Source organism: Perca flavescens, chromosome 5 (genome assembly GCF_004354835.1).
Source record: "Perca flavescens isolate YP-PL-M2 chromosome 5, PFLA_1.0, whole genome shotgun sequence".
Classification (NCBI taxonomy): Eukaryota; Metazoa; Chordata; class Actinopteri; order Perciformes; family Percidae; genus Perca; species Perca flavescens.
The window spans coordinates 11,313,244-11,338,123 of record NC_041335.1 but is presented as its reverse complement, the minus strand read 5'-3'; the positions used below and the strand labels follow the sequence as shown (position 1 = coordinate 11,338,123).

At 42.1% G+C, this 24,880-nt stretch overlaps 1 protein-coding gene across 4 annotated transcripts in view; it reads left to right on the top strand.

Annotated features, from left to right (window-relative positions):
- ncor2 (nuclear receptor corepressor 2) overlaps positions 1 to 24,880 on the top strand; it is a 103,869-nt gene that overhangs the window by 42,921 nt on the left and 36,068 nt on the right. For all 4 annotated transcript variants that reach the window (XM_028577582.1, XM_028577583.1, XM_028577581.1 and 1 more), the window contains exons 6-15: positions 2,631 to 2,744; positions 8,409 to 8,465; positions 10,019 to 10,071; positions 15,344 to 15,410; positions 17,434 to 17,606; positions 17,744 to 17,837; positions 19,743 to 19,921; positions 20,628 to 20,682; positions 20,782 to 20,880; positions 23,367 to 23,527. In XM_028577582.1, the coding sequence (XP_028433383.1) occupies positions 2,631 to 2,744; positions 8,409 to 8,465; positions 10,019 to 10,071; positions 15,344 to 15,410; positions 17,434 to 17,606; positions 17,744 to 17,837; positions 19,743 to 19,921; positions 20,628 to 20,682; positions 20,782 to 20,880; positions 23,367 to 23,527 (1,052 nt within the window). The remainder of the gene's footprint in view (positions 1 to 2,630; positions 2,745 to 8,408; positions 8,466 to 10,018; positions 10,072 to 15,343; positions 15,411 to 17,433; positions 17,607 to 17,743; positions 17,838 to 19,742; positions 19,922 to 20,627; positions 20,683 to 20,781; positions 20,881 to 23,366; positions 23,528 to 24,880) is intronic.

Sequence of the window (24,880 nt, the reverse complement as noted above, 5' to 3'; positions counted from 1 at the left end):
AAACGCGAAACAGTTTTCCATTCCCGCACTTGTTATCGCCGCTAGCTTCTCTGCCCAGCTTGCTACATGATCGATGTGGGCTGCATTGTATTCCCGAGCTTCTAAGCTTTCAATTGGTAGCTCATATTAGCCAATCGTTCAGGTTTGCCTCTGATATGGCCAATGGAAGCGGACAAGCTGATGACTACATGTCAGGGACCACGTTGAGACGATCGACATTTTCTCGGACCCCTTAGATTTAAATGCTATAAGACCAGTCTATCTTTTTAGCCAATGAGCAGACAATTCGATTGATATGCAATATGGGCATGACATTCATTAACATTAACAACGTTACCATGGGAGTGAACGGAGTTGTCAGAACGCTTAATAAAGTTTGACTTTATCTGACTGTTTTGTTGACATTCCGTTTAGCACAGCTCCATATAGTGGATGTATAACGCAACCCCAGTCAAACGTTTGACTGCAGTATCTTCTATTCTATGCGCCTTATAATCCGGTGCGCCCCATATATGAAAAAAGTTCTAAAATAGGCCGTTCATTGAAGGTGCGCCTTATAATCCGGTGCGCTTTATAGTGTGGAAAATACGGTATGTTTCGGTTCGGGACAGGTACTTGATGCCCTAAAGAAGTTGAGATAATTGTTAATCAGTAACCCACCTTTTGCTCTTATAACATAATTGACTAAAAGCAGGGAAATAAATAAAGAGGTTTTAACTATGTTGGATAAGCCCTAACATTGAAAGATTGAGGAAGACCAAAGTTTAAAGCTAGAATGCGGAACTTTTACATATAAATGAACGTCCGTTACATTCATCAACCCTTGCTAAACAAGTACACACAATGCTGATTAATCCTATGGCCGCCAGGGAAAGCTCTCTGTATTTCTCAGTATACCGGAGTTGTGATGTCTGGTGTCTGTACCAGAATGGTGCTGTCTGTGTTTCTGTTTCTGCACCGGAAGGATGCCAATATAGCTTATTTCTACTCGGAAACGAGTTTACTAACTCTAGAACGTCTTTTTATTAAGCAGTACACAAAGGGCTGTCAACCAACCTTGCTCTCGCTCACTTACAGTTCTCCACAGCATAGCTGCTTATTCTGGCTCTCTGGTTTGTTTAAACGCTAAGTCAATCTACCTATATTACCCAACACCATCCCACTGCTTTTCTTAAGAATGTTGACAGTGTTTGTGTGATTACTGTCACTACCAGAGAGGGGAGACACAGGTTCCACACTCCATCTTTAACTGTCTAACTAGCTAAAACAGTTCAGCTAACAAGTAGCTAATGCAGTCACATTGATAAATAATAGGCAAGACAAAGATATTCCTTCCATGGTGAATGCTACATACAGCAGCATGCCTTCTTTATGACTGTATATATACAGCTGTTTTCTGTGTCGCATTAGAACATGTAATGTATAAATACTTTTGAATCTTTAAATCATGTTTGCCTCATTATCGCTTGCCATTATCACAGGCAGAAGGAAGTTGCTACTTCCACATGCTGCCTATTGAGTATGGGAGGATTAATGATCCTGACTTGTCCATTAACACCTTTTCAACATCTGGTTTGAGGTGCCTCTCTAATGCTTATTGTTTGCATTTACACTTTGCCTTTTCAATCTCTGTTAGCTATTCAATCTGGAGAAAAGAAATGCAAGAAGTGTCTAAATGAAAATGCACTGCTTTTCTTTCTATATGCTGAATGTCAGAACAGACTTCTCCTCTATCTGTGCACCTTCAAGAAAAAGATTGATGGACAAAGAAGCCATGACTGAATTCTACGTGATTGCCAGTGAAACCTAAAGGATGACGCACCTTAATGCTGCAAGGTTTTCTCTTTTAGTTCGTCACAGTTCACAGCCCCCGAAAATTCTTACTTTCTGTCAGTCGCTTGCCATGTTTCCGCCGCAGGAATTTTCCCCACGGAACTAGAAACCTTCTGAGGAACTCGTTCCCTTTTTGACCGCAGGGTCCAGTGTCTAAATTGAGTTCTGGGGGCTTTATTTAAATACAGGAACCTCCGGGGTGGGGTTTGCAGGGATGATCGTCGCGGATTTGACGAACGCACAGCACGGCTGCTTCAACGCGCCGACCGCTTTATTCATAAAACAAGGAAGTACTCATTTTGTGCTGTTTTGTTCCCAGTAGACTGTACTTTCTGAAATTCACTGTTTCTGGAGTACAATCTCCAAATGATGCTTTGTTACATGCCAGTGTCACTGCTACATTAGAAGAAATCCTCTGTATGATTGTTTGTCTGGGGCTAATTTCCCACATTTCCTTCTCATACTTTTTCTTTTGTCGGTTTTCTCTCTCTCTCTCTCGCTCTTAATTTTCTCTCTCTCATTAGATGTTCCAGCCACACAGCAGGCATTGGCTTTGTTTACAGGCTGTTGTAGTAACTCTGTGATTAACTAGGCCCTGTGGAGTTAATAGCTATTACAGCTAATAGGACAGTTAGTCTTGTCCCTGCTGGAGTGCTTGGGGGGAGAGACGGCTAACACAAACTCTTTAACCTTGCAGCAGGAACTAGTAAGCCACAGGTCTTCCTGGAAGATCGGGGGCCCTTTTCGGATTTGTTAAGTGTTAAATATCATCTTTGCTTGTGTTTTTTGTGTTGCAGCAACAGCTAGAGGAGGAGGCTGCAAAGCCACACGAGCCAGAGCGGCCCATCTCACCGCCACCCAGCGAGGCCAAGCACCGCAGCCTGGTGCAGATAATCTACGATGAGAACAGGGTCAGTAGAATATATGCATACACACACACACACACACACACACACACACACACACACACACACACACACACACACACACACACACACACACACACACACACACACACACCAGAAGCTCCAACTGTGGCCACCATTCAACCCCAATTTAACTTGCATGTGAATGTGGTTTCACTTGATCACATATGCAGTGTATTACCACGAGTGGATGTCAGAGTGAGCGAGCTGGGTGCCTTTCCTCCACGTTTCACTGGGCTGATGCAAGATAACAAACTAAACTAAGCCAGGCTGTTACATCAGCTGTATATTCTCTGTGGCCTGCTATGGTGCTTTGGATCTAATGTCGTGGATATGGAAGCTAGTCAGCGTTAGAGATAAATACAGTGCATGTAAGGTAAACTATATTATCCAGCAAGTGCAGCTTTAAGCAAACTCCAGAAAGATTTGACCAAGAGTTAACCCCCCACAGTGTATACTTCTGCCATCATGTTTTTCATTAAATTTCGTAGACAAAAAGTAGACAAAGTATTTATCTCGTCCTGAGCCTCGCACTTTTTTTACTGTCAGGCAAGGCAGAACTCTTGCAGAAAGAATAAGCTACTAAAGGTCAACTCTGCATGCATGGTGAATCACATGCACACTATGCAAATATAGCAACTTAATCATTCTTTCAAGGAAAGACAAACAGAGCAGCGGTGCGGTCATATAAAGCTGTTTGTAAGCAGTAAGTTAGTCCTACTAACAGCAATCATTATATGCAGCAATGCTCTGTGCAGATTACCTTTTTAAAATGGAGTGTTTCTCAGTGCTCTCAGTCCCCCTAGTGGTGAAATACACAAGTCTCCTTTTCATTGGAATCGGCCTTTTAAAACAAGGAACTCCTCTCACGAATAAGCCCCCCCCCCATGAGAAACTAGGAGTAATGTTGAAACTCCACAATTCAAAGGAAAAGAGCCCTTGAATGTTTTCAACAGTTTCCTGACAGATTCAAGTCAAATCATTTTTATAGACTGCAAATGGAGAACCTAGTTGGAAACTCATGTGTTGGCAGGGTCCAACATAACATTTATTCCCCACTGGCCCCCCAGGCCGGTAGATCAGGGTCTTACTGGCCCCTTGTATATTTTCATTGTCCGGGGAGAAACACTTTTCCTAATTGTTAATTTATTAATCAAATATAAATTGTAATGATTCATCGAAACAACAAACAAAAATACTATTCTGCATCTACAAATATGAGTCGATTTAGTTGGATTTGCACTCTAATAATTCATAGTTATTCTGAAGTAATGCTCGTTTTAATTTATGTTAAAAGGCCAGGGTGAGACTGTAGTTTTACTGCTGCCTTCACCCACTCTTTGTAAACTCCCAATATGGATGATTGTTATCATGAATCAATATTGTGTATTTTGGTTAAAAAATACCAATCATTAATGACTTTTGTGATATAGTTTTGGTAGGCTATATATTAATTATTGTTCTTAAATTATGCAACGTAGCTAATTTGCCACAGTGTCCTAAAGAGAAGACATGCTGATCAGGCAAATATCAGAGATTTAAAGTACAATTATTTAATTCAAACAGCCATCTGGTAACAAGTGTGTTTCCTTTTCGTGTTCATGTTGTCTATGTTGCTAATCAACTTAGATAGTGTTGCACCTAACACACCAAATTACAAACAACTGACCTCCTAAATAACTCCTGGTGTGGGAAATTTACACACATCTAAAGTGCAATGTTAGAACCATTTCCTTCTTTTCACATCCAATATCCAACAAAAAAAATGTGATTTTGGTGTCATCCGTCCATGCCCTGCTTTTTCCTTGCAGATGTTGCATATTGCAAACTTGTTATCTTCTGCACACACGCTGAAGAATTTCCAAACAGCTGACATGTTGCAGGTTAATTCACGAGGTTCCCTATGTGTGCGAGAATAGTTCGGACACGCGCTTCACACTGCGAGCGGGTACGAGCGAGACACGGCGGAAAAGTCGAGAGAAAGGAAGAAGAGACTGTGCTGTCGTGTCCTTCAGAACTGTAACCCGTATGTAACTTATGTTGTCAGTTAATTGTAGCGTCGACCGGCATGAAATTGCCATTTGTGTCAGACTGACCTGCCGGTCGCCGGTCATGGCCGAGCACGTGAAAACCGGCCAATTCCGGTCACCGGCCAGACTATCGGTGCATCTCTAGCACAAACGTGACTGGCTAATCAACTTGCCCGACATTACTGGCCCCGGCCCATTGGCCATGCTTATGCTCACACCTTATGTTGGCAAGTAGGGCTGACTTGAGTACTTTGACCATTGCCATGGTAAACAACATCCAAATCAGTATTGAAATGCTTTGATTATTCATTATGCATCAACCTTAATTGTTATTAGGCTAGTCAATATTCTCAGACAGATAATAGGTAGGTGTGTGTGTGTGTGTGTGTGTGTGTGTATTTTGGCTCTGTTACGTCCTTATGGCTTAGGCTACATGCAGATGAATGGAGCCCCTATGAGAATACTTTTTTTTTCTTCTTTTATGCTATACCATATTACAGAGAGTTCTTCACTTTCAAACTTACTTGCATCCAGCTTCACTAAACTACAACTCTTATATGCAACAGCAGGACTTTGCTGATTGCTGAAGACTCATCTGAAAGGCTGGAAGTTTAAGAATGACTCATGGCTTACTCCACAATGTAGCTTGACCTCTGTAACACTTTCCACTTCCCCCTGACTGGCAGGATGTACTCTGGCCTATTGCCTACTTCCCCCCCCCCCCACCCACCTCGCTATCTCTCTCTCCAGACCTAACCAGCTATTTAACTTTTTTCTAGTTTCACTCACGCCATGCCCAGTCCTAAAGTGACACCAAAACATTTAATCATCCAGTCATATTCATTCTTTTAGTCACTATAACATTTTTTCTTATTTATTAATTCCTAATTAATTAACATCACATATGCTCCATTTTCCCTTGGGTTTTTAAGTGTATCATATCCTGATAAAATGCTGTATGCAAATCAGAGCAAGCCCTACTCCAGCCCAGAGGTTGGTGGCAATGCATCTGAATTTGCATTAAAATGCCAGAAGAAGAATGTTAGCATTTTGTTTACCTTTTGCTCATTGGTATCACAAGCTCTCACAGATACCTCACCCATACTGGTCACTGCTCTCTCACCCACATAGGTAATTTAGTTGCTGTACTTTGATTTCTGACCTGTCTGTCTGTATTCATATATTTTTTTTTAAAGCGCTGTAGCAGTTTCTTTCTGATGCTTTATTTGTGACAGGAAAAACAGTGTCACTTTAACTGCCATGATCACAGGGGACAGACCCTGTAAATGGCTTTTTCAATCACTTAATTTTTTACCTAGTTGCATTTTGGAGGAGTAAAGATTACGTATGCGTCCACTCCAGCATTTACACTTTTTTAACACCTGGCTTGAATGCTTCTGGAATGCATGTAAGCTTTTTGATATGGGACATCTAGCTTACCAAGATGCATTAAATGATGTGTAAATAGTGTAATAATGTTACGTTAAAGCTTAATGTTACATGTCAAGCCTGTTTTGTGTTTATCTGTGTGCATATATGTACAATACATACATATATAGGTGTATGTGTGTTACAGCACCTGGCTATAATTGCCCCAGCCTCAGCACGCCTTTCTGAGCTGGTGTCACCACGGTGTCATCTGTCCCCTCTGGGCTCAGTGTCACTAGCTTTCCCAGACAGGGTTACAGTCACATTTCTACCAACAGCCATTGTCAAACCCCGGGGGTGGCTCAACTCAAGTTCGCTCCTCTCATATTTGAGACATAGCTGTCACGAATATGAGCACAGGAGAAGACGGCCGCTCTGAGACTGCATTATCATAATTCTGTTGAGCTATGCTAAATCCTCACGTCTATGCCGTATTAGGATATCTCTGTAGTGCTTTCTCCCTGTTTGCCCTTTTTTTTTTTTTCACTCTTCATGGAATGTTTTGTAACGCTGTGACTTTAGTTGCATAAGCACCCACAGTGTTTTTTTTTTTCCCATAGTTTTGTCCCGTTCAACATTTTCAGGGATCATGTGACCTGCTGGGGAACATTTCTTGTTGACTGCAGGCAGCCTACAACTGTACAGCTGCACAGCTTTATAGCTTATTATGCCACTGCCATAGTAGCAGTCCTGTGTGTTACCACAGGGGGGCATACTTGTGTGTGTGTGTGTGTGTGTGTGTGTGTGTGTGTGTGTGTGTGTGTGTGTGTGTGTGTGTGTGTGTGTGTGTGTGTGTGTGTTTAAAAAGTGACATCCTGAAAAAGAGAAAGTGAAAACCCTTGAGCCTCCCTGAGAGGCTGGTTTTAATAATTGCTGTTCATTAACTGCTCCTGTAGTGAGCACACTTTCTTTGCAGCCTGTTACACCTTGTCACTGGTGAGGAAACAACAGGAATGACTAAATCAATGCAAGACAAGTTAAGGAAGAATAATAGCATCATGGCACTGTATTTGCATTTAAATGGCATGTATAATATGTGCAAATGTAAATTATCAGTGCGTTTTTTTGCCTTATGTTTTAGAGGAAATGCACAGGCCACTTTTAAAAACCGGAGCCGTGTGTGGCTTCACTCATAGGCAAACCAGTTGGAAGCCTGCGTTGAGTGAAGTTAAGCTGTGGGCCTGAGCTCCTCTGGGTCTTACATCCAAGTGTGTTAGTGTTGTGTAAACTTAGGATCCCCAAAAAACCTCTACAGTGAAGACGTAGTGAAAGGGACAAGGAAGCAGCATGACATGGTGGGTGGTGACGAATAAAGGTTGACGTGCACATACACACCGGCAGGTTCCGTCTCTGTTATCACCTCTAAAAAAATCTTCCTCTCCATCCCAACCCTCCCTCACTGTACCTCCATCCTGTCTGCACGTGTGTCCGTCCGGCAAGTCTCGCTGCGTGGTCACTGAAGGAAATGAAGTGAGATTGGAAGCAACAGAGCATGTGGCGTGCCACCAGGGAAGGGTGTGTTTGGTCGATGAAGCGGAGAAGAGTGTACAGAGTGTATTGAGAAAAAAAAGAGTGGCGGGATCATTGAGAGGGCTAGTGTGGGACGCTGCTCACACATTTGTCTGCTGGAGCTAAATATAAGTATATGGAAGAGAAATGCTGCAGAGAGATCACCCAGAGACAGATGGGGTTTTTATTTTATTTTTCTTCCCCAACACCTCTTATCTCTTGCTTTATGGTTCCTGCCAAGAGTTTTTGTTTTAAGAGGCTGAAGGTGAGCTCTTTCTCTGCTTTTCATCAGATGTCTCTTATGAGTTAAGCGCCAAAGCCCTTTAGCCCACCCTGCTTTCACGTATTTTTATTTTTTTTGCTCTTTCTCTCCCACTCACTTTCTCTTCCACTCACTTTACTGCCTGCCTGCTCCTTTCTCCCTTCCTCTCTCTGCTCACGGGAGGGGAGTTTTCTTTTTTTCTGGGTGAGGAAAGAGGGAGCTGTGACCCAGCTTGAGTTAAAAGCTCTAATAATAGTCGGTGCATCCATCTCTCCATCCATACATCCATCCATCCATCCATCCAGTGAGCAGTGTTGTAGCCTCAGTGATCAAGTGAGCGTGCTCACCGCGTTGCCGTGGTGATGGGAGACGTGCAGGCGGCCGGCTAATGTACTACTTCTGTTTGTGTTCCCTTACCAGAAAAAGGCAGAAGAAGCTCACCGGATACTGGAGGGACTGGGACCCAGGGTAGAGCTGGTGAGTGGAGACTTTGATTTTATGTCATATGTATTTTTCTTTTGCCTGCTCTTTTTGTTTTTGCATTATTGACATGTGGGAACATTTTGTTGAAGGTCAGGTTAGAGGGATAAAGGATGCTCGGGAGGGACCAGTAACACGTTCTTAAATGCAAGGCTCTTGAGCAGGGGTGTAAAGTAATGAAGTAAAGAGATTTGATTAATGTACTCCAAATCTCCATTAAGCAATATTGAACATATTGAATATGATGACTCGCATCAGAGTGCAGTGTTAAAGGGTTGCTTGTACCCAAACACGCAGAAACGTAACTCTGCACACCATTTCTTTTTACAGTACCTTGCTAAATTTCCAAAAGTGGGACTGTTGTTATTTTATGTATAATATATATAAAAAGAATGTCATAAATTTGCTTGCACATACCATATCTGTTCACTCATCTATCCATCCAACTCACCCCTAATTTCCACCGGTTGCGGCACGTCTGCGGCTCCGCTCCGGAAAGGTTTCCATTAAAGTCGGTGTGTGGATTTCCACTGACTGCAGAACGGCTGCGTTCCGACTCCGTCCCAGATACGCAAAGATTCTATTTTTGCCGGACGCCAGAGAGCTCTGCAGCAATTCAGCATAGGGCAGATAGTGCGGGACAGGAAGTCGAGCACAGAAGCGAAATAAAACCTGACTGCTCGTGACTACAGCTGTCAGTCATGGCCGTGCCGCAACAAATCCGGACCCGGTGGGAACTGACCGACGGCGGAGCACGGAGCCGACACGCGGCGGAGCCGGTCCGCAAACGTTCTGCATTCGGTGGAAATCCCCAGTTACTCACACTCGCAGTCACCCAGTGAATTTGATCACTTGTTCTATTGAATGAATGACCTTATTTAACCCATGCAAGACCGAAATCAGGTTCTCCTCGGTTTCATTTTGAGCGAGTTCTTGTGCTTGAATTTGATCTGGTTGTAGGGCTTCAGTCAGTCACAGCTTTGAGTCGCTCGTGTTATTTGCTAAACATTTCTGCAAACATTGAATTCTACATTGATTATAGGGCAAGGTTAGCCTGGGAAAATCCTGACGAACTTCCGGCAAATTTGCGATTTGCTCTGCAAGTCAGTCTGACCAAGAGCCCATTCAAGCCCATTTCCAATTTCTCCAAATCGAGGCACCAATCACAACCGTTGACACGATGACTATAGCGCAGCGACGGCAAGCAGCTTCTTGTTTACATTCAACATGACGGCCACCGAACCCGTGATGCCGCCGTCGCTGCTACGTCACCCGGATCGTTGGTCTGATTGGTTGAAGGACTATCCAATTGCTCCCAGAAGCATTTGAGCGGCGTCCGTTGGTCCCTTTGGAAATGGGCTGTGAATGAAGCTCGCCCAGACCCACTCTCGGTTACAACTGAGAAGGATCTGGTGTCAGCCAGGCTAGGGCAAGGTCAGAATCCTAACGAGGACATGTTGGGAGTGTATTCAATCTGTTCATTTACAATCTGTTGCACAACTGAAAATATGGCTGATTGTTAGAACTGTTTGTTCCTTCTTGTTTTCCAGCCTCTGTACAATCAGCCTTCTGATACCAAGCAGTACCATGAGAACATCAAAATGTGAGTCTGTCACTACATATGCCTACACACTTCCACATCAAGAAATGTTTTCTATCTAGCCATTAAAGTAGAGAGAATTTAACCATGGATACAGGAGCTCACGTAGGGTAGTTTGATAGTTTGATAATGCAAACTGTCACCACAGATCTCGTAAGACGGATATTTGTTTTATATATTTTCAATACAAAAATAATTAGTAAATAATGCATTTCAAGCCGCCCTGATACTCTTGAAAGTTGTAGTAGTAAGTAGAAGTAAGTATTGTGTATATCAAATTCACATAACCACTCTAATTGCTCTGGGTTGATGAGAATGCTAGAACCTATCAAAGGATAACAGGCCAGAAAGGCTGGAGAAGCCCTGTTCTACAGGGAGAAACTTGATCTGTTATCTATTGTATTTGCTGTACAGGGGATATTTGTTTGTAATAACTAATAGTGGTACTTTTGCTCTCCTGTTGTATTCTGCTCATCAGATCCTTGATTTTTTTTTTAATTCTCTGTAAACTTAAAAATTCAAACTTTGTGACCTTAGCAGCTATTAATTCCCGTGGAAGTTGTATATTGCTTCTGCGAGAGAATGAGAATGGCCACTTGTTTCCACCCCCACCCCTCATCTCCCCCTTCCCCCTTGGCAGACTGCAAAGAATGGCATTTCAGAAGGGGATGTGACATTTTTATTATGTAAACTTAGTAATGAAACTTCCTGGAATAAACGTTTGAAACGTGGGCAGCTACAGAGGGTAAAAAGATAATGCAAAGACCGCATGGAAAAGGACCTGCACTTTTAGTGAAGTCTTCAATTTGAGTATGACACGGCAGTAATAGTGGCAATGAAATCAGCTGGTGGATCAGTCCATAGGCTAAGGCCATTATTTTACTTCCAGTCAAGTTCTGTCAGTTCTGTTTGAATCCATTCCTACATTTCTAGTATTATGTGGGTGTAGTGTTATTGTGCCGTCTTCGGTATTGCTCTATACACTGACAGCCAGCTAAACTCTCTCCTAACATCAGGACTCTGAAGTCGTTCCCACGTCCACAGGTTTAATGACCTTACAAGGAAATTGTGAAACTGTAACATACAAAGACAGACTAATCAATTCTATGTTAGCTTTTAACATACAGTATAGCCTATGGAATGTTCAGAATGTAATTTCATCAATTCAAATATTTCCGTTTCTACCATATAATTCATGACTATTAAACGTATAGTGATTGTGATGGTGATTATAGCCACTTTCCGACCGGAGGGATTTTTGCAGTTCCTAGAACATAAAATTCCTAGAACTTTTTTTTTTTTTTTTTTTCTTGTGTTCCGACTGGACCAATTTGGGGATTTTTAAGTTCCTCTGGCTGCAGTTCCTTAAATATCACAACACATGTTCATCATAAGATTAACAGGAACCTGTGGTTAACTGTCTTTTCGGAGTTAAACTCCACAAACGTGACCTGCGGGCTTGACAACATCGCTGTCCGGCTGTCTCACACACACACACACACACACACAGGCGCACACACACAGGCGCGCACACACAGGCACGCACACACGCGCGTCCTCAACACAGCCGGCAGAGGCGGGGGAGAGAGAGATGCCTGTTTCTCTTCGGGAGACTTGTTGAAATTATGACAAATATGCTATATACATTAGATTTAGTATTTAGTTCATACTTTTTTGGTGTATTTGTTTTCTGATTTTAACGCCATAAAGACCGTTGCCGTGCTTGCATTAATCCCTTACCCCTCCTATAGTCCCTATGGCCACTTGGCCAGTGTGAATGCAAATGGGAAAAACAGTTTTGGGGAAGAGTAGTTAGTAGAACTGCTTAGAAGTGGACTTTTCCTATAACTACGTTCCTGTAACTACTTGGTCGGAAAGCGGCTTATGCTGTACAAAGACATTTTTACATGTAAACAATATTAATGTAGCCTGTCCCATGACTTATAGTTACCTAGCAACCATATAACGTTAGTCATAGCACTAACGTTAGAGATTATGGACATTTCTAATATAAACTTAACACAAAATAACACTGACCTCAAACTAATGAGCTATGAACCTATGTAATTATTTAAAACAGTGAATGAATGCATTTATAATATGTATTTATGTATTGTTGTGGGTGATTTGGACCTTGAGTCTGTAATAAAAGTTTTGATGATGAATGCATACCAACGATGCTACTCCAGGCATAAATGTAGGCAAATGTAGCTTGCTACACTACAACCATAAATCACTGAGCCGTTTGTTTACTTCCTAACTACGGCTCATGCGACATATAGTGGTTACCAGCTGAGAGTCCTAAAGTGACAGCAACGTAAATAGAGAAGTCATTAAGACTTGAGGCAAATTAACTTCTTACTTTTAACAGCTTATTTATAACAAAACCGTTATTTGCCCTCATGTTTTAAGTGTGATACCTGAATAGGTTTTTGAGTTGAGTACACCTGTTTTCTCCTTTTTTAATTATGCATTTAAGTTTTTAAGAAACTTCCAAATGGTACGAACCAAGGCTCACTGTTATTTTGTTGTGAGGACCTTGAATATGTGGTTTAAGGCGACTTAAGCAACTTAATATCAAAGAGGTTGTTTGTTTTGTATGCTTTAGAATAGGACTACCAGCTGCTGTCTGTTACTTTCCATCTCTACTGAGCTAACAAGATGGTAGAAGATTGGTGTGTCATATTTATGTTCTTGCCACATCAAATCCGCCTTAACTCTGAAGTAGCTAAAAGTCATATTTTAATTCAGGTGATGTCTTTTTACTGCTGACAGAGCTTCAGAACATCTATGCTCAAGCAAAAGGTGCATTAGAATACAAAATCAACATCACTATTGCCTCTGAAAATAACTATTGATTTCTTTTTTTTGTCCCTGATATTATAAAAGTGCATTATGGAACACACTACCCCAACTATAAGGGAATGTCCCACTTTGGCCACCTTTAAGAGCCAGGTAAAGGAATGGCTCAGAGCTAACCAAACTTGCAATCACTTCTGACTGCATGCTGTACTGTATTAGCCCAGGGAGTGTGCTGGTGAATTGCGTCTTCGTCTTAACACTTACTAATAAATTGTCTTGTTTGCTTTTTTTTTTTTTTTTTTTTTTTTTTTGTTTATTTTGTTTTTCCTTGTTTCACATAACAAATGTTATTACTGTATATATTTTGTCTTAAAACTAACCACGTATGGGTCACCCCTACTCGTATGTCGTACCGTATTAGTTTAGTGAAACATATGTATGATGAGCCTCTGTTTTAACATTTATTAATAATTTTTGTTTTTTTTCATCCTGTTTTATATAGCAGATGTTAATAGTGTTTATCTTATGTCCTGTTATTGTAATTTATATCTGCCAATTGGGACTACAGATGGAAATTAGCCTTTGGGCTATAATCTGGCACTTTTACGTGTTATGTTCATTAAATGTGCATTGTCCTTAAATAAAGAAAGGAAAAAAAAAAAGAAATGTAATATTAACAGGATGCCTTTCTTAGCATCCAAGATTGTGTTAGGTGAATGTTTGTTTAATAGATCATGTCAATTTCATATGTTAATGGGTATCTGCAGTTAGAGGAGCGAGGAGAGAGTACACAACTGTGCGTGGCCCTGCCATGTCTATCAATACAGCTCTGTAATCTTTTAAGGACTGTAATTCAATGCGGCACATCAAAGAGCTGCAAGAGGGTTATAATAGCTCGTCTCCACCATTGGCACAGTGGCATACCACAAGATGTGTCTGACCTCTTAGCCACACACTGCTCTGTCGTCACTGCTTTTGATCCCTGCACCGTTTGATCAGTATTATGGCCTCAAAGCAATTAACTGAAAACTCTCCTTTCTTCCACTGTGTGTGTGCGCGTTATTAAATACCACTGTGTTGCTTTGAGCCAGCACAATTGACTTCTTTGTTTTGCTAACCGGTTCGCTAAACCTGGCACTCATCCCTGCTGGGATAGATGGGTAGTAATGCTCGGCATCCGAGTCCCCATCCGGGTTCATCTCCTGCTCGCGGTGCCCTGACCACTCAGCTGACGATACATTTGCCAATATCCGTTGCATATTCAGACTACTATGAAAACAAAATCAAACTTTGAAGTCTAAAAATATTTTAGCTCAGTGTGCTTGTACCACTGGGGGACATGGGGGACTGTCACAAGTGTGCGTATATATATCTTTCAGCCATCATGTTTTGCAGGTAGTATGCCAATTACAACGTCCTCGGATATCTCAGAAGTGGCACCGGCTTAGAGCAGGACAAAGGGAACCTTTCGTAGGGGTTCAGGGCTACTAATCTTTCCCTTTGCCATCTGCTGTCCAGAGGACAATGCCATCTCTGTTTTTTAAAAAGGCTTAATCTGCCAGTCCTGTTTTTGCCATACCACGTTAGTTCTCACCCATTGTATGCCACAGTAAGTGTGGGTATCAACAGTATCTAGCTGGGTTTGGCAGTATTTCTCTTTTCTGCTGCAATGACCTGGCTCAATATGCGTCTGTTTGTTTGTGTGGGAGTGTTTATGTAGTTGGGGGTTAAGGCTGTTTAGATTGAACTTGGCTTTGTTATTGCAGAAAACATATTTGGGAAATGGAGAATTGGTCATCCTGTGTGTTTGTCCCTCTAGATAGCCTAAATGCTATCATGCTATCTTCCAATTTTTTTACAAAACTCATATACCGCCAGTAGCCCACTTCCTGGTCTTCTGTCCTCGCCTGTTACCAAGAGGGCCCTGCGGCTCAGCTGAAGTGACTAATGTAGAATAAGATTACATTAATCAGTTGGGAACGTGACCTTACAACTGACAGATTAAGTGTCAGGAATAAAATTCTGTCTTGCAGCACAGAAAGAGACAAACGGAGTGGCTGCCTAAGGAGATTACTGGCCCTGACCTTTATTTGAAGCACTGTGGCTGGCTGTTCCCAGCCCAGACAAGTTTTATAAGTTTGGCTCACCTCGCTGTCCTTTCCACCCAGAAGCAAGTCTGAGTTTATCGAGCAGTGGCCTACAAGGACAGGCATTGTTTGTGTGTGTATGTGTGTGAGAGAAAGTGTGGTTTTTGTTTATTGGTTAAATAAGTGAGGCAGACGAAGTGCAGAGGGTAGAAAATGTGTACCCGAGGATCTGGAGAATGTCATGTACTTAAATTTATTATGTGACAAGCGTAATAAAAGCACTGTCTGAATTGTGACTGTTTTTGTGAATGTCTTTGCCTTATTCTTGATTTCTGTTCCTCTGCCCCTCTCTTTTCTCCATGCCTCTCTTTCGTCAACCCTCTTAGAAACCAGGCGATGAGGAAGAAGCTCATCTTATACTTCAAGAGGAGAAATCATGCTCGTAAGCAGTGGGTAAGTAGAGAACTCAACATTTTTGACTCTCTGCTGTGACTCTGCCCATGATGGATGACTAGTGTGAAACTGGGCCAACTGCTCCATGAAGAAAGTAGCCATTTTAGGCAGACCAAAGAGGAATAGAGCTCTGGGCATGATCTGTTTTTTAGTACTCTTACAGTGCCCTGCCCTTGCTTTTAAAAAAAAAATTAAAAAACCTCTCACACAGTCATCTGAAAAAACACAACAACCTAGATCTGTTTAATTCACTGTCAGCCAAGCACTTATAATGAGCATTATACAGGGTTAGTCTGTGGTCTTGCCTGCCAGTGATTGAGGGAGACTGAGCCAAAGAGCATGACTATTAATAAAGCAGGGATCAATGGGGTGAGCTCTTATGCTCCAGCCAGCAGACATCTTAAAACCAACTGGCTTGACAGAAAATTGTTATCATGTCAACAGTTTTACTATGAAATTATCCACAAGTCGGAATTATGATGGGGAAATAGTTTATTTAACAGCATCCAACCTCTGAGATAGTGCCAGGAACAAACTTTCACAGCTCTGCATTTATTGTCAATTGCAAAGGCCAGAAAGAACAGTTCAAAAGCAGCACCTGTATCAGAGCCTGAGTCGTGGGCGAGTGTCCAGCCTTCTCTCGTGTTGTGTCTAATTGGGGGAGGTAGCTGCTTGTGGGCTGAGTGGGGGGAGACATCACCTTGGGGTTTATGAGCCTACTGAGGGGCCGTGTCTCCAGCGTGTTTAATGGTCTGCTTTACAGCACACCTGTGAGGAAGCTGCGAGGAACGGCGGCCTGTCGTCTGGTAGAGTTGTGGCTCAAGGCCAGACTGCCCATAGAATACCAACATATCCCTTTGCCCTTCTGAAAAATGTAGATGTTCATGGTGAGACGCAACAGAAAAGACAGAAGGAACTTAGGAAGATGAAATAAATCTTTCAATCGTTCTTTCTCTGCGCTTTTGGCGATCTATTGCTTTATCTGTAACTGCTAAAGGTCCTATGACATGCTGCTTTTTGGATGCTTTTATATAGGCCTCAGTGGTCCCCTAATACTGTATCTGAAGTCTCTTTTATATAGACCTTAGTGGTCCCCTAATACTGTATCTGAAGTCTCTTTTCCCGAAATTCAGCCTTGGTGCAGAATTACGGCCACTAGAGCCAGTCCCACAATGAGCTTTCCTTAGTATGTGCCATTTCTGTGTCTGTAGCTATTGAGGAGGAGAGTGGGGGGGGGCAAGGTGGAGGGTGGGGGTTTGGCCTTGACCAACTGCCACTTTGCTCGTTTGAAAGCCATGATGTCTCTCTCTCATGGGTGGGCCAAATTCTCTGGACGGGCAAAGCAGAGAAAGGGGAGGTAACCTTGCCCCTTATGACATCATAATAACATATTATGACTATTATGTGCCACTGTTCATCACACCCCCAACCGGCACCGTCAGACACCGCCTACCAAGAGTCTGGGTCTGCCGAGGTTTCTTCCTAAAAGGGAGTTTTTTTTTTTCTTTTTCCTTTGTCGCATTAGCCACCAATAATGCTTGCTCTTGGGGGAATTACTGGAATTGTTGTGGCTTTGTAAATTATAGAGTGTGGTCTAGACCTACTCTATCTGTAAAGTGTCTCGAGATAACTCTTGTTATGATTTGATACTATAAATTAAATGATAATGAATTGAATTGAATAACGGGGAGATTCCAGATCGGCCCATCTGAGCTTTCATTTTCTCAAAGGCAGAGCAGGATACCCAGGGCTCGGTTTACACCTATCGCCATTTCTAGCCACTGGGGGACCATAGGCAGGCTGGGGGAACTCGTATTAATGTTAAAAAAACCCTCATAAACTGACATTTTCATGCCATGGGACCTTTAAATGTTCTGTAATTGTACTTCCTTAAACGGTACGGTCCATTAATTTTGTGTTTTTAGATGAAAGGCGGACTTGCATCAAAGACAGAAAGAGATAGTGTTGGTATTTAAGCAGATCTGCAGTGGTTTGAGATCTTTATCTTTCTGTGGGGCTTCAGGAACAGAAATTTTGCCAGCGCTATGACCAGCTGATGGAAGCCTGGGAGAAGAAGGTGGAGCGCATCGAAAGCAACCCGCGGCGCCGAGCCAAGGAGAGCAAGGTGCGGGAGTACTACGAGAAACAGTTCCCAGAGATCCGCAAGCAAAGAGAGCTGCAGGAGCGCATGCAGAGGTGAGGTCACAACAACAGGCAATCTGTGATTGTTCAACAGTGTAAAAAGCGCTTCATTTCTGGAACGGTCTTAATCCGTTTGATGTATTGCCTAGTTACTAGTTTTGAGTGAAATGTCTTTATTTTTCCTCTTGTAGCCGTGTTGGGCAGAGAGGAGGTGGGCTGACCTCTTCTGCAGCTCGCAGTGAACATGAGGTCTCCGAGATCATTGATGGAATATCAGAGCACGAGGTAAGCTCTTCTGTTAAAGATGGTGTGCCCCTCCACTTCCTCTTCTACAACATTTAGGGTGTATTCACACTATTACACTGTTGAATTTCAAATTGCTATGGTGGCCAGACATCTGGTTGTCTGATTGGGTTGAGTGTCACACACGCCAGGGTTGGCACTGCTACCAGGGATGAAACTGGAAGTGTCTGAGCTAGTAGAGAAGAACTTAATTAGAGGTGCCCCGATCAGGTTTTTTTTTTTTTGTGTGTGTGCAAATACAGATTGCTGATCGCCAATGAACCAAATAGATAGATAAACTACAGATGGTTTTGTTTTTGTTGTTGTTATAGCTGAATTACACTATAGGTCAGTTTGACAGCTTTGTAGTGTATTGTGATCTCCACCAGGGGGCAGCCTAACCTAGGCCATAGAGAATGTGAAGTAAACATTAGGCTTTATTAAATTGTGACCGACTCGCACGACGATCAGCTTGTTATGCCAGCCTCAGCACATGTTGCTAACGGTTTACAGCTAATATAAGTGTGGGTGGAACTCCTGCTTGTAAAATTTAAGAATGCTAAAATCAGCGACTAGTGAGCATTTTTAAGCATTACTACCGATCTCCCGATTGAGTATTTTTACTAAATATTGGCCCATAAAGATCGGCGGCCAATCAATCGGGGCATCCCTAAACCTTAAAATGTAATGTATATGCAAATTAATTGAGCACACACACAAAATATATTTGTTATGAATATTATATTTATGAATATTATTTTATTTCACTTGCAATACTTAGTAATAAAGACAATAGGAACAACATCATAAATACACCGCCTGCATGAATGTGACTCAAGTCTTCTTAATGGCAACATAGTTTTGTTTCAGAGGCATATGCCATTCAATATTGGCATATAATACAGCTGTTATACAGATGCTATGGTATGCCACTGGAACATTTGTAGTAGCTAAGCTAGCAGGGCCAGCCAAAGCTAAATACTAGCTCTTTAAGGCCACCACAGCCCAGCGGTAAACACTGCAGCACAGCTGCTTTCAATTGAAATGCTGCCAAGTCTTTGATAGTTTCTGGTGGTTTTTACGGCCTGTCTCTCTCTCTTTTTTTTTTTTTTTTTTTTTTTTTTTTTTTTACAGTCAAACCCCCATTTGTCTTTCCTCCGTTAATAACACGGGCAGTCGACACATAGCATCAGCTGTTGGTGCAACCATAATTATTGTGAGTGGACTCGTCCACTATATACTGTAATAGTTCTATGATGAAACTAAACTGTGAGGCAGATAATGGCAAACGTCAGCATAGGATACAAAATCACAACCGTGCAATAGCCTGCAAATTTAGCAGCTTTTGGTAAAGTTTCAGTGTCAAACTTGTCAGTCTTGTCTAAGGAAAGATTTTTAGCAATTTTTCAAGCCCACTGGGGAAAAGTGGCTTGGCTTCACTTCATACAAAAACTCACACATTTTACGCCCAGTTGAAACCAAATATGGCTACCTGATTAACGTACACAGTTAAGCTACTTTCAATAAAAAACATACATTATATATCCAATTATACTTTTCATATAAAATTGCAAAGCCGTTTACTGACCTCACCAGATAAATGTCTTGCTTATAATAGATGTTAAAAGGAGATTTGCTTGGCTTGAGATGTCAGACTCTTACAATGTGAGCCACTGCTTTCAGTGTTAAGGATAAGACCAAGCTCTGAGCAGACATGGCCTTGATATCCACTTGTCACACATTAGACCTGTTCCTCTAATGTCAGTCTGAACTTTGTCTCCTGGTTTCATATAGTGCATGTCAACATAAGCACCGTGTTGTCAGACAGTTTCCCTCTCGAGACAAACCCACTCACTCCAGGATGTTGGTTTCTGTGTGTGTCTTGTGTGTGGCATTTGTGCTCGCCAGAATACGGAGAAGCAAATGCGGCAGCTGGCGGTCATCCCTCCTATGCTGTTTGATGCTGAGCAGCAACGCATCAAGTTCATCAACATGAATGGATTGATGGAGGACCCCATGAAGGTGTACAAGGACCGGCAGGTTATGAACATGTGGAGCGAGCAGGAGAAGGACACTTTCAGAGAGAAGTAAGCACAACACTTCAGTAAAGTCATGATGGACATCATTTCTTCTTCTTTTAATAGAAAAACATCTCCTTTTATCCTTTCCTAGCAGCCTAGATTGGCTTTCGTTGATCACCTGATGCACCTAAAAAATTGTTTTTGACCGTAACGTTTTGGCATTTTGCACCTAGAAAGCAATGTATGAGCAGTAGTTTTTTAGCAAATCCCATATTATCTTACAGCTCCATTCACATTTTGCAAACAAAGTGATCGAGAGCTTCTTTTTAAGCAACAAGATTAAAGTATGTCTTGTACTCCCTGTAAAATATGTGTGACGGATAAAGGGGCAGTCAGTTGTTGGTAAGGAAGTGAATCTTCCCCTTTCGTGAGAAACAAGAGGAGGCGTTGCAGGCTGCCAAATTGGATCAAACCCACACAGTGAAATGAGTGGCTTTTAAAGTCTACCATCATGCAATAGGAAGGGCGTCCGTTTCCTTTTCTAATAACTTTGATCCCAAACATTCAGGAAGATTTGTGATCACTAGTGATTGGCTGGTGTCATTTTTAATAATTTATTCGATGCCACCTTTTTCTTGATTTAGGATTAATGCAATAGATGTAGTATACTGTACCTCTAAGATTAAAAAAGAAAAAAGTCATCAGCAAATGCCAATGATTTTGAGTCATTCCATTAGCTGGTTGCTAGATTGTCCTTGTTCTGCTCCCACAGGTTCATCCAGCACCCCAAAAACTTTGGTCTGATTGCGTCTTTTCTGGAGAGAAAGGTATTGATTCATTTTCTTTTTCGTGTGTATTTCTGGGTGATCCAGTTGTGACTGTTTAAAAAAAATTTAATAAATAAAAACATCTCTTTCATGTTCCAGACGGTGGCGGAGTGTGTGCTCTTTTACTACCTGACCAAAAAGAATGAAAACTATAAGAACATAGTGCGGAGGAACTACAGACGCAGAGGAAGAAGCCAGGTATTCTCACCTTTCAAACTAATAGTTATAAAAGATCTCTATTTTACATCAACACCCAAACCACACAACAAGTTTTGTAAGCCTGAAAAATCTGAGGGGCATCACTACATTTAAAAAAATAAATAAATAAAGAAGTCTCCTTTTGCTATTGCTAGGCAACCAAAAAGGCAGCTGCAGTCACTTAGCTAAATACCACTCGCTGGTTGGGGAAAAACTTGTTTTCCATTTCAGCCATTACCCTTCAGTTCCATTGCCATTCCCTGTTGTCAAACAAGTTTGACAGGAAAAACCCCTATTAACTTCCCCCCTATTTGTTCTTTTGAACAGTCGATGTTACCTTAAAAAAAAGCCTTGGATTTTATCCGGTTGGACACCAGAGACCTTTTTTCTTTGCGGAATATTGAATATGTTTTGACTTCGGGTTGCACGGTGCGCTGCGCAAAGCACACGATGGAGATAAACGCGAGGTATAGTGCGCGCAAAAACAGACCGCAAAGGGATTCAAACTCTTTGAAAACTACTGAAAATGGGGCGTTGAATTGATAATAATGTGTCCTGTATGCACAGCCCTGATCTCACTACCAACACTGGAGCTCTAGTGACTTCTTTACAACACAGTGAGGTAGTCTTAAGCCAACGAACTCCCTTGATGAATAGTTCAGGAAAACGCCAAAGGTCATACAGTTCACTCATCAAGTGCCACAATTTGCTCAACCCCATCATTTTTTTTTTTTAAACACAGGTCTATTTCTATTGCTAATGAGCTACCAGTGATTACTTAGCCTCAGATCAGGTGCTGGCTGTAAAACTTCATGGTGCCAAGGAAATGGCACATCAATTTTCTGGCGACCTTTTCCTGTTTGTACGAGGAGGGTGTCTCCTCATCATTCCTGAGTGAACTTCTGCTCGTTATGTGGCACTTTGCTCCACATCTCTTGAGTAGCATCTAGCATTAACAGCTTGCAGTCACAGAGGGAGGTAGCTACAGAGGAGGAACAGAAAGTGCAGTGCTATATGTTAGAATGACTGCAAATGCTAATCGAGATTATGTTTGGGTAGTGGAGAGATGGAGGGGGATAAGTAATGGCTTAAGGCACATGTTAATGTGTTTCCAGCCTTACTGAGCCTTTTTTCCTCACAGATCTGTGGTGGGATGGCTGCTCTGCTGTTGTCTTTACATTTAACACTGCAGCACTGGCCCTAGGTTAGCTTGGGGCACATTTAGACGCAGTGCTAACAGATCTCTATAGTTTCGCTGGATAGAGATTATTAGGCTGATGATCTGGGTGAAGGAAAAAAATATGAACTGCAAAGGGAGGGAAAGGACGTTAGTGATATTTTGCAAATGGAGATAAAGGTAGCTTCCGTGAAGAAATGGTGCATTTTTTACTCCCTGCCATCTTGCTCTACTCTACCTTATTTCGTGGTCTCAGTTCCTGCTCATTCTCTTGCTCTCTCTCTCTCTCTCTCTCTCTCTCTCTCTTAACTTTGTCTCAATTTGCTATCATTTTTATGTTCCCTTGCCAGAAACCACATGTAATGTGTCTTTTTATAAAGCGGATATGTAGTAAAGAGATCAACAAAAGTTAATATTCTTTGGATGAGCATTAGCCCACAGACAGCTACTACTAGCTAGCTACTTAAATACATCAAATAAAGTAGAAGTTCTGTTAATCAGTTTAAGTATGTCTGCTTGATCAATATTAAGCCGTTTTAAGTTTTTTTTTGGTCGTACTGAATGTCAGTACTAATCTGAACTCTAACCCTAAAAGCCCAGACAGACAGGAAATTGGTAAGGAAGTGGTTCTGGGTGCTTAAAGAGCATATTTCGGAACTTTCGTATCCTGTTTTGTTTTGTCTATGCAGAAAATGAATAGGAGTTTTGAGGTTAGTATCTATTCTGTACTTTAAACAAGTGTTTCTTGTGTTTTTGTTTTTGCAAACATCATGGTGCAGTCTGTTGTTATCTCAGCCAGACATCATACCATCTGCAGCTGTGTGCCAAGCGTACATTTGTCTGAATAATGTTTTAGAGATCAGATCAAGTGCCTCCTCCCTCACTGTTGGCAAACTGTAAAATGGAAAATGTACGCGGTTGTGGCCGGGTTGGCTCAACGGTTAGAGCAGGTGCACATATACTGAGAGGTGTATGCCTCGACGCAAAGGTCCAGGGTTCAAATCCGACCTGTGACGATTTCCTGCATGTCTTCCCCCTCTCACTCCCCTCTCTCACCTAGCTGTCCTGTCAAATTAAAGGTAGAAAAGCCCCAAAAATAATGTAAAAAAGAATATTGGAGGTGACTGCAGAAGTGTAACTGTCACTTTCTATAGTAAACAACATTGCAAAATGTTTACGCGTCCACACATTGAAGTGTATGTGTCTAAGGTATACAGGTGAGGGTGTTTGTTGGTAAGTCTGTGTGTCCAGTTATGTGGGATTATCTTTGTAACAGAGTGCCTTGTTGTTTCCATCTTCTTCGCCACAGCACGGCCAGCAACAGCAGCAGCAGCAGCAGCAGCAGCAGCAGCAACAACAAGTGCACCGGGGCAGCCAGGAAGAGAAGGAGAAGGAGAAGGAGGAGAAAGAGAAGGAGGCAGAGAGGGATGAAGAAAAAAATGAAGCTGAAGACAAGGAAGATGGAATGAAGTGAGCCACATTTTTTAATACTGACTAAACCGCATCAAACACTTTCTCAAAGTCTAAACACTGTGCGCTGCAAAGAAAGGTTAACCTACTGATTCATTGGGAAAGTACTCGGACAGAGTGAGAGGAAAAGGTGCTGCAGAGTGAAAACATTTCCTCCACATTGTATGAGCCTGACCCTGTACAGCTGCAACAATCTTCTCACTTTCCCCATTTCACCAACACACAATTATAGAATTGTCCCAGATCAGGCTTCTGCAAATGGAGTAGGAGTAAGTTTTGGCTAGGGGGAGCGGATCTGGAAATCCAATCATTCTGTAACCCTTGAGCTCTTGCTCCCTCACCTCCAGCCAGACTTTTCCACCCACGGCAAATTCAAGTGTCCATTTGTTCCCGCTATTAAAACTGCTGTTTTCCTGTTTATCCTTCTCCCCTTCCCAATAGGATGCCAACTGTCGGTTTTCAAATTCTGTGCTCATTTTGCTAGTCTGGGTTGTTTTTGGTGGGGAAAATAAGCACTGTGATTAACCTAGCTGTAAATTTGAAATGTCAGTGTGTAAGGAGGAGTGCGTTTAAGTGTGTGGGTGGGCGGGTAGCAGCAACGGTGGAGGAGGGGGTTGTTTTCAGGCACAGTGCCAGCAAAGGATACAAAACAAATGGAATATCACTGCTTTCTGGTGCCTGGAAATTAATCGATGAATAAAACATTCTATGTCTGTGTTCATGCACTATATTATGAGGTCAGGCTGTACACTCCAGTACTTTCAAGTAATGGCAGGTCATATTTATTAGCAGCTGTGTCAGATTAAAAGCTGATGATGAGGCATTGCTTACTGGCTCCCTGCTCTGAGGCGAGGCCAGGGGACTCCGCGACTCCCAGCACACCCTGCTGACTGCCTGTCCCTGGCACAGCTGGCTCGCCTATATTTAGAGTGCCACCGGCTCCCCCTCAGCAAGATTAATGGTGCTGGGGGAAGATGAATGGAGGTGCAGTTGGTTCAAACTCAGTGGCTGTCTCCTGGCATGCCATTGTGCTGACACTCAATAAATTATCTTGGAAAAAGTAAGAAAAAGCAGCGTCTGTATACACATCCACATTTTGTCTTTCAAATTTGTGTTTCAGTCCGCAGCATTCTATCGTCACCTGTCCTCATGCAGGTTCATTTATAATTTATACTGTTTTTTGATCCACAGTGGGGAAATTACAATTTACACTCTGTTTTGTTGTGATGGTGACGTGATGGCGATGGACATCATTTGAATTTCATTTTTGGGGCCGACTGAATAGCAGCATGGCCCATTCTGCGTCTCAGAAAATATTGTCGGTTTTATTTCACTAGGGAGATCTACCTGAGC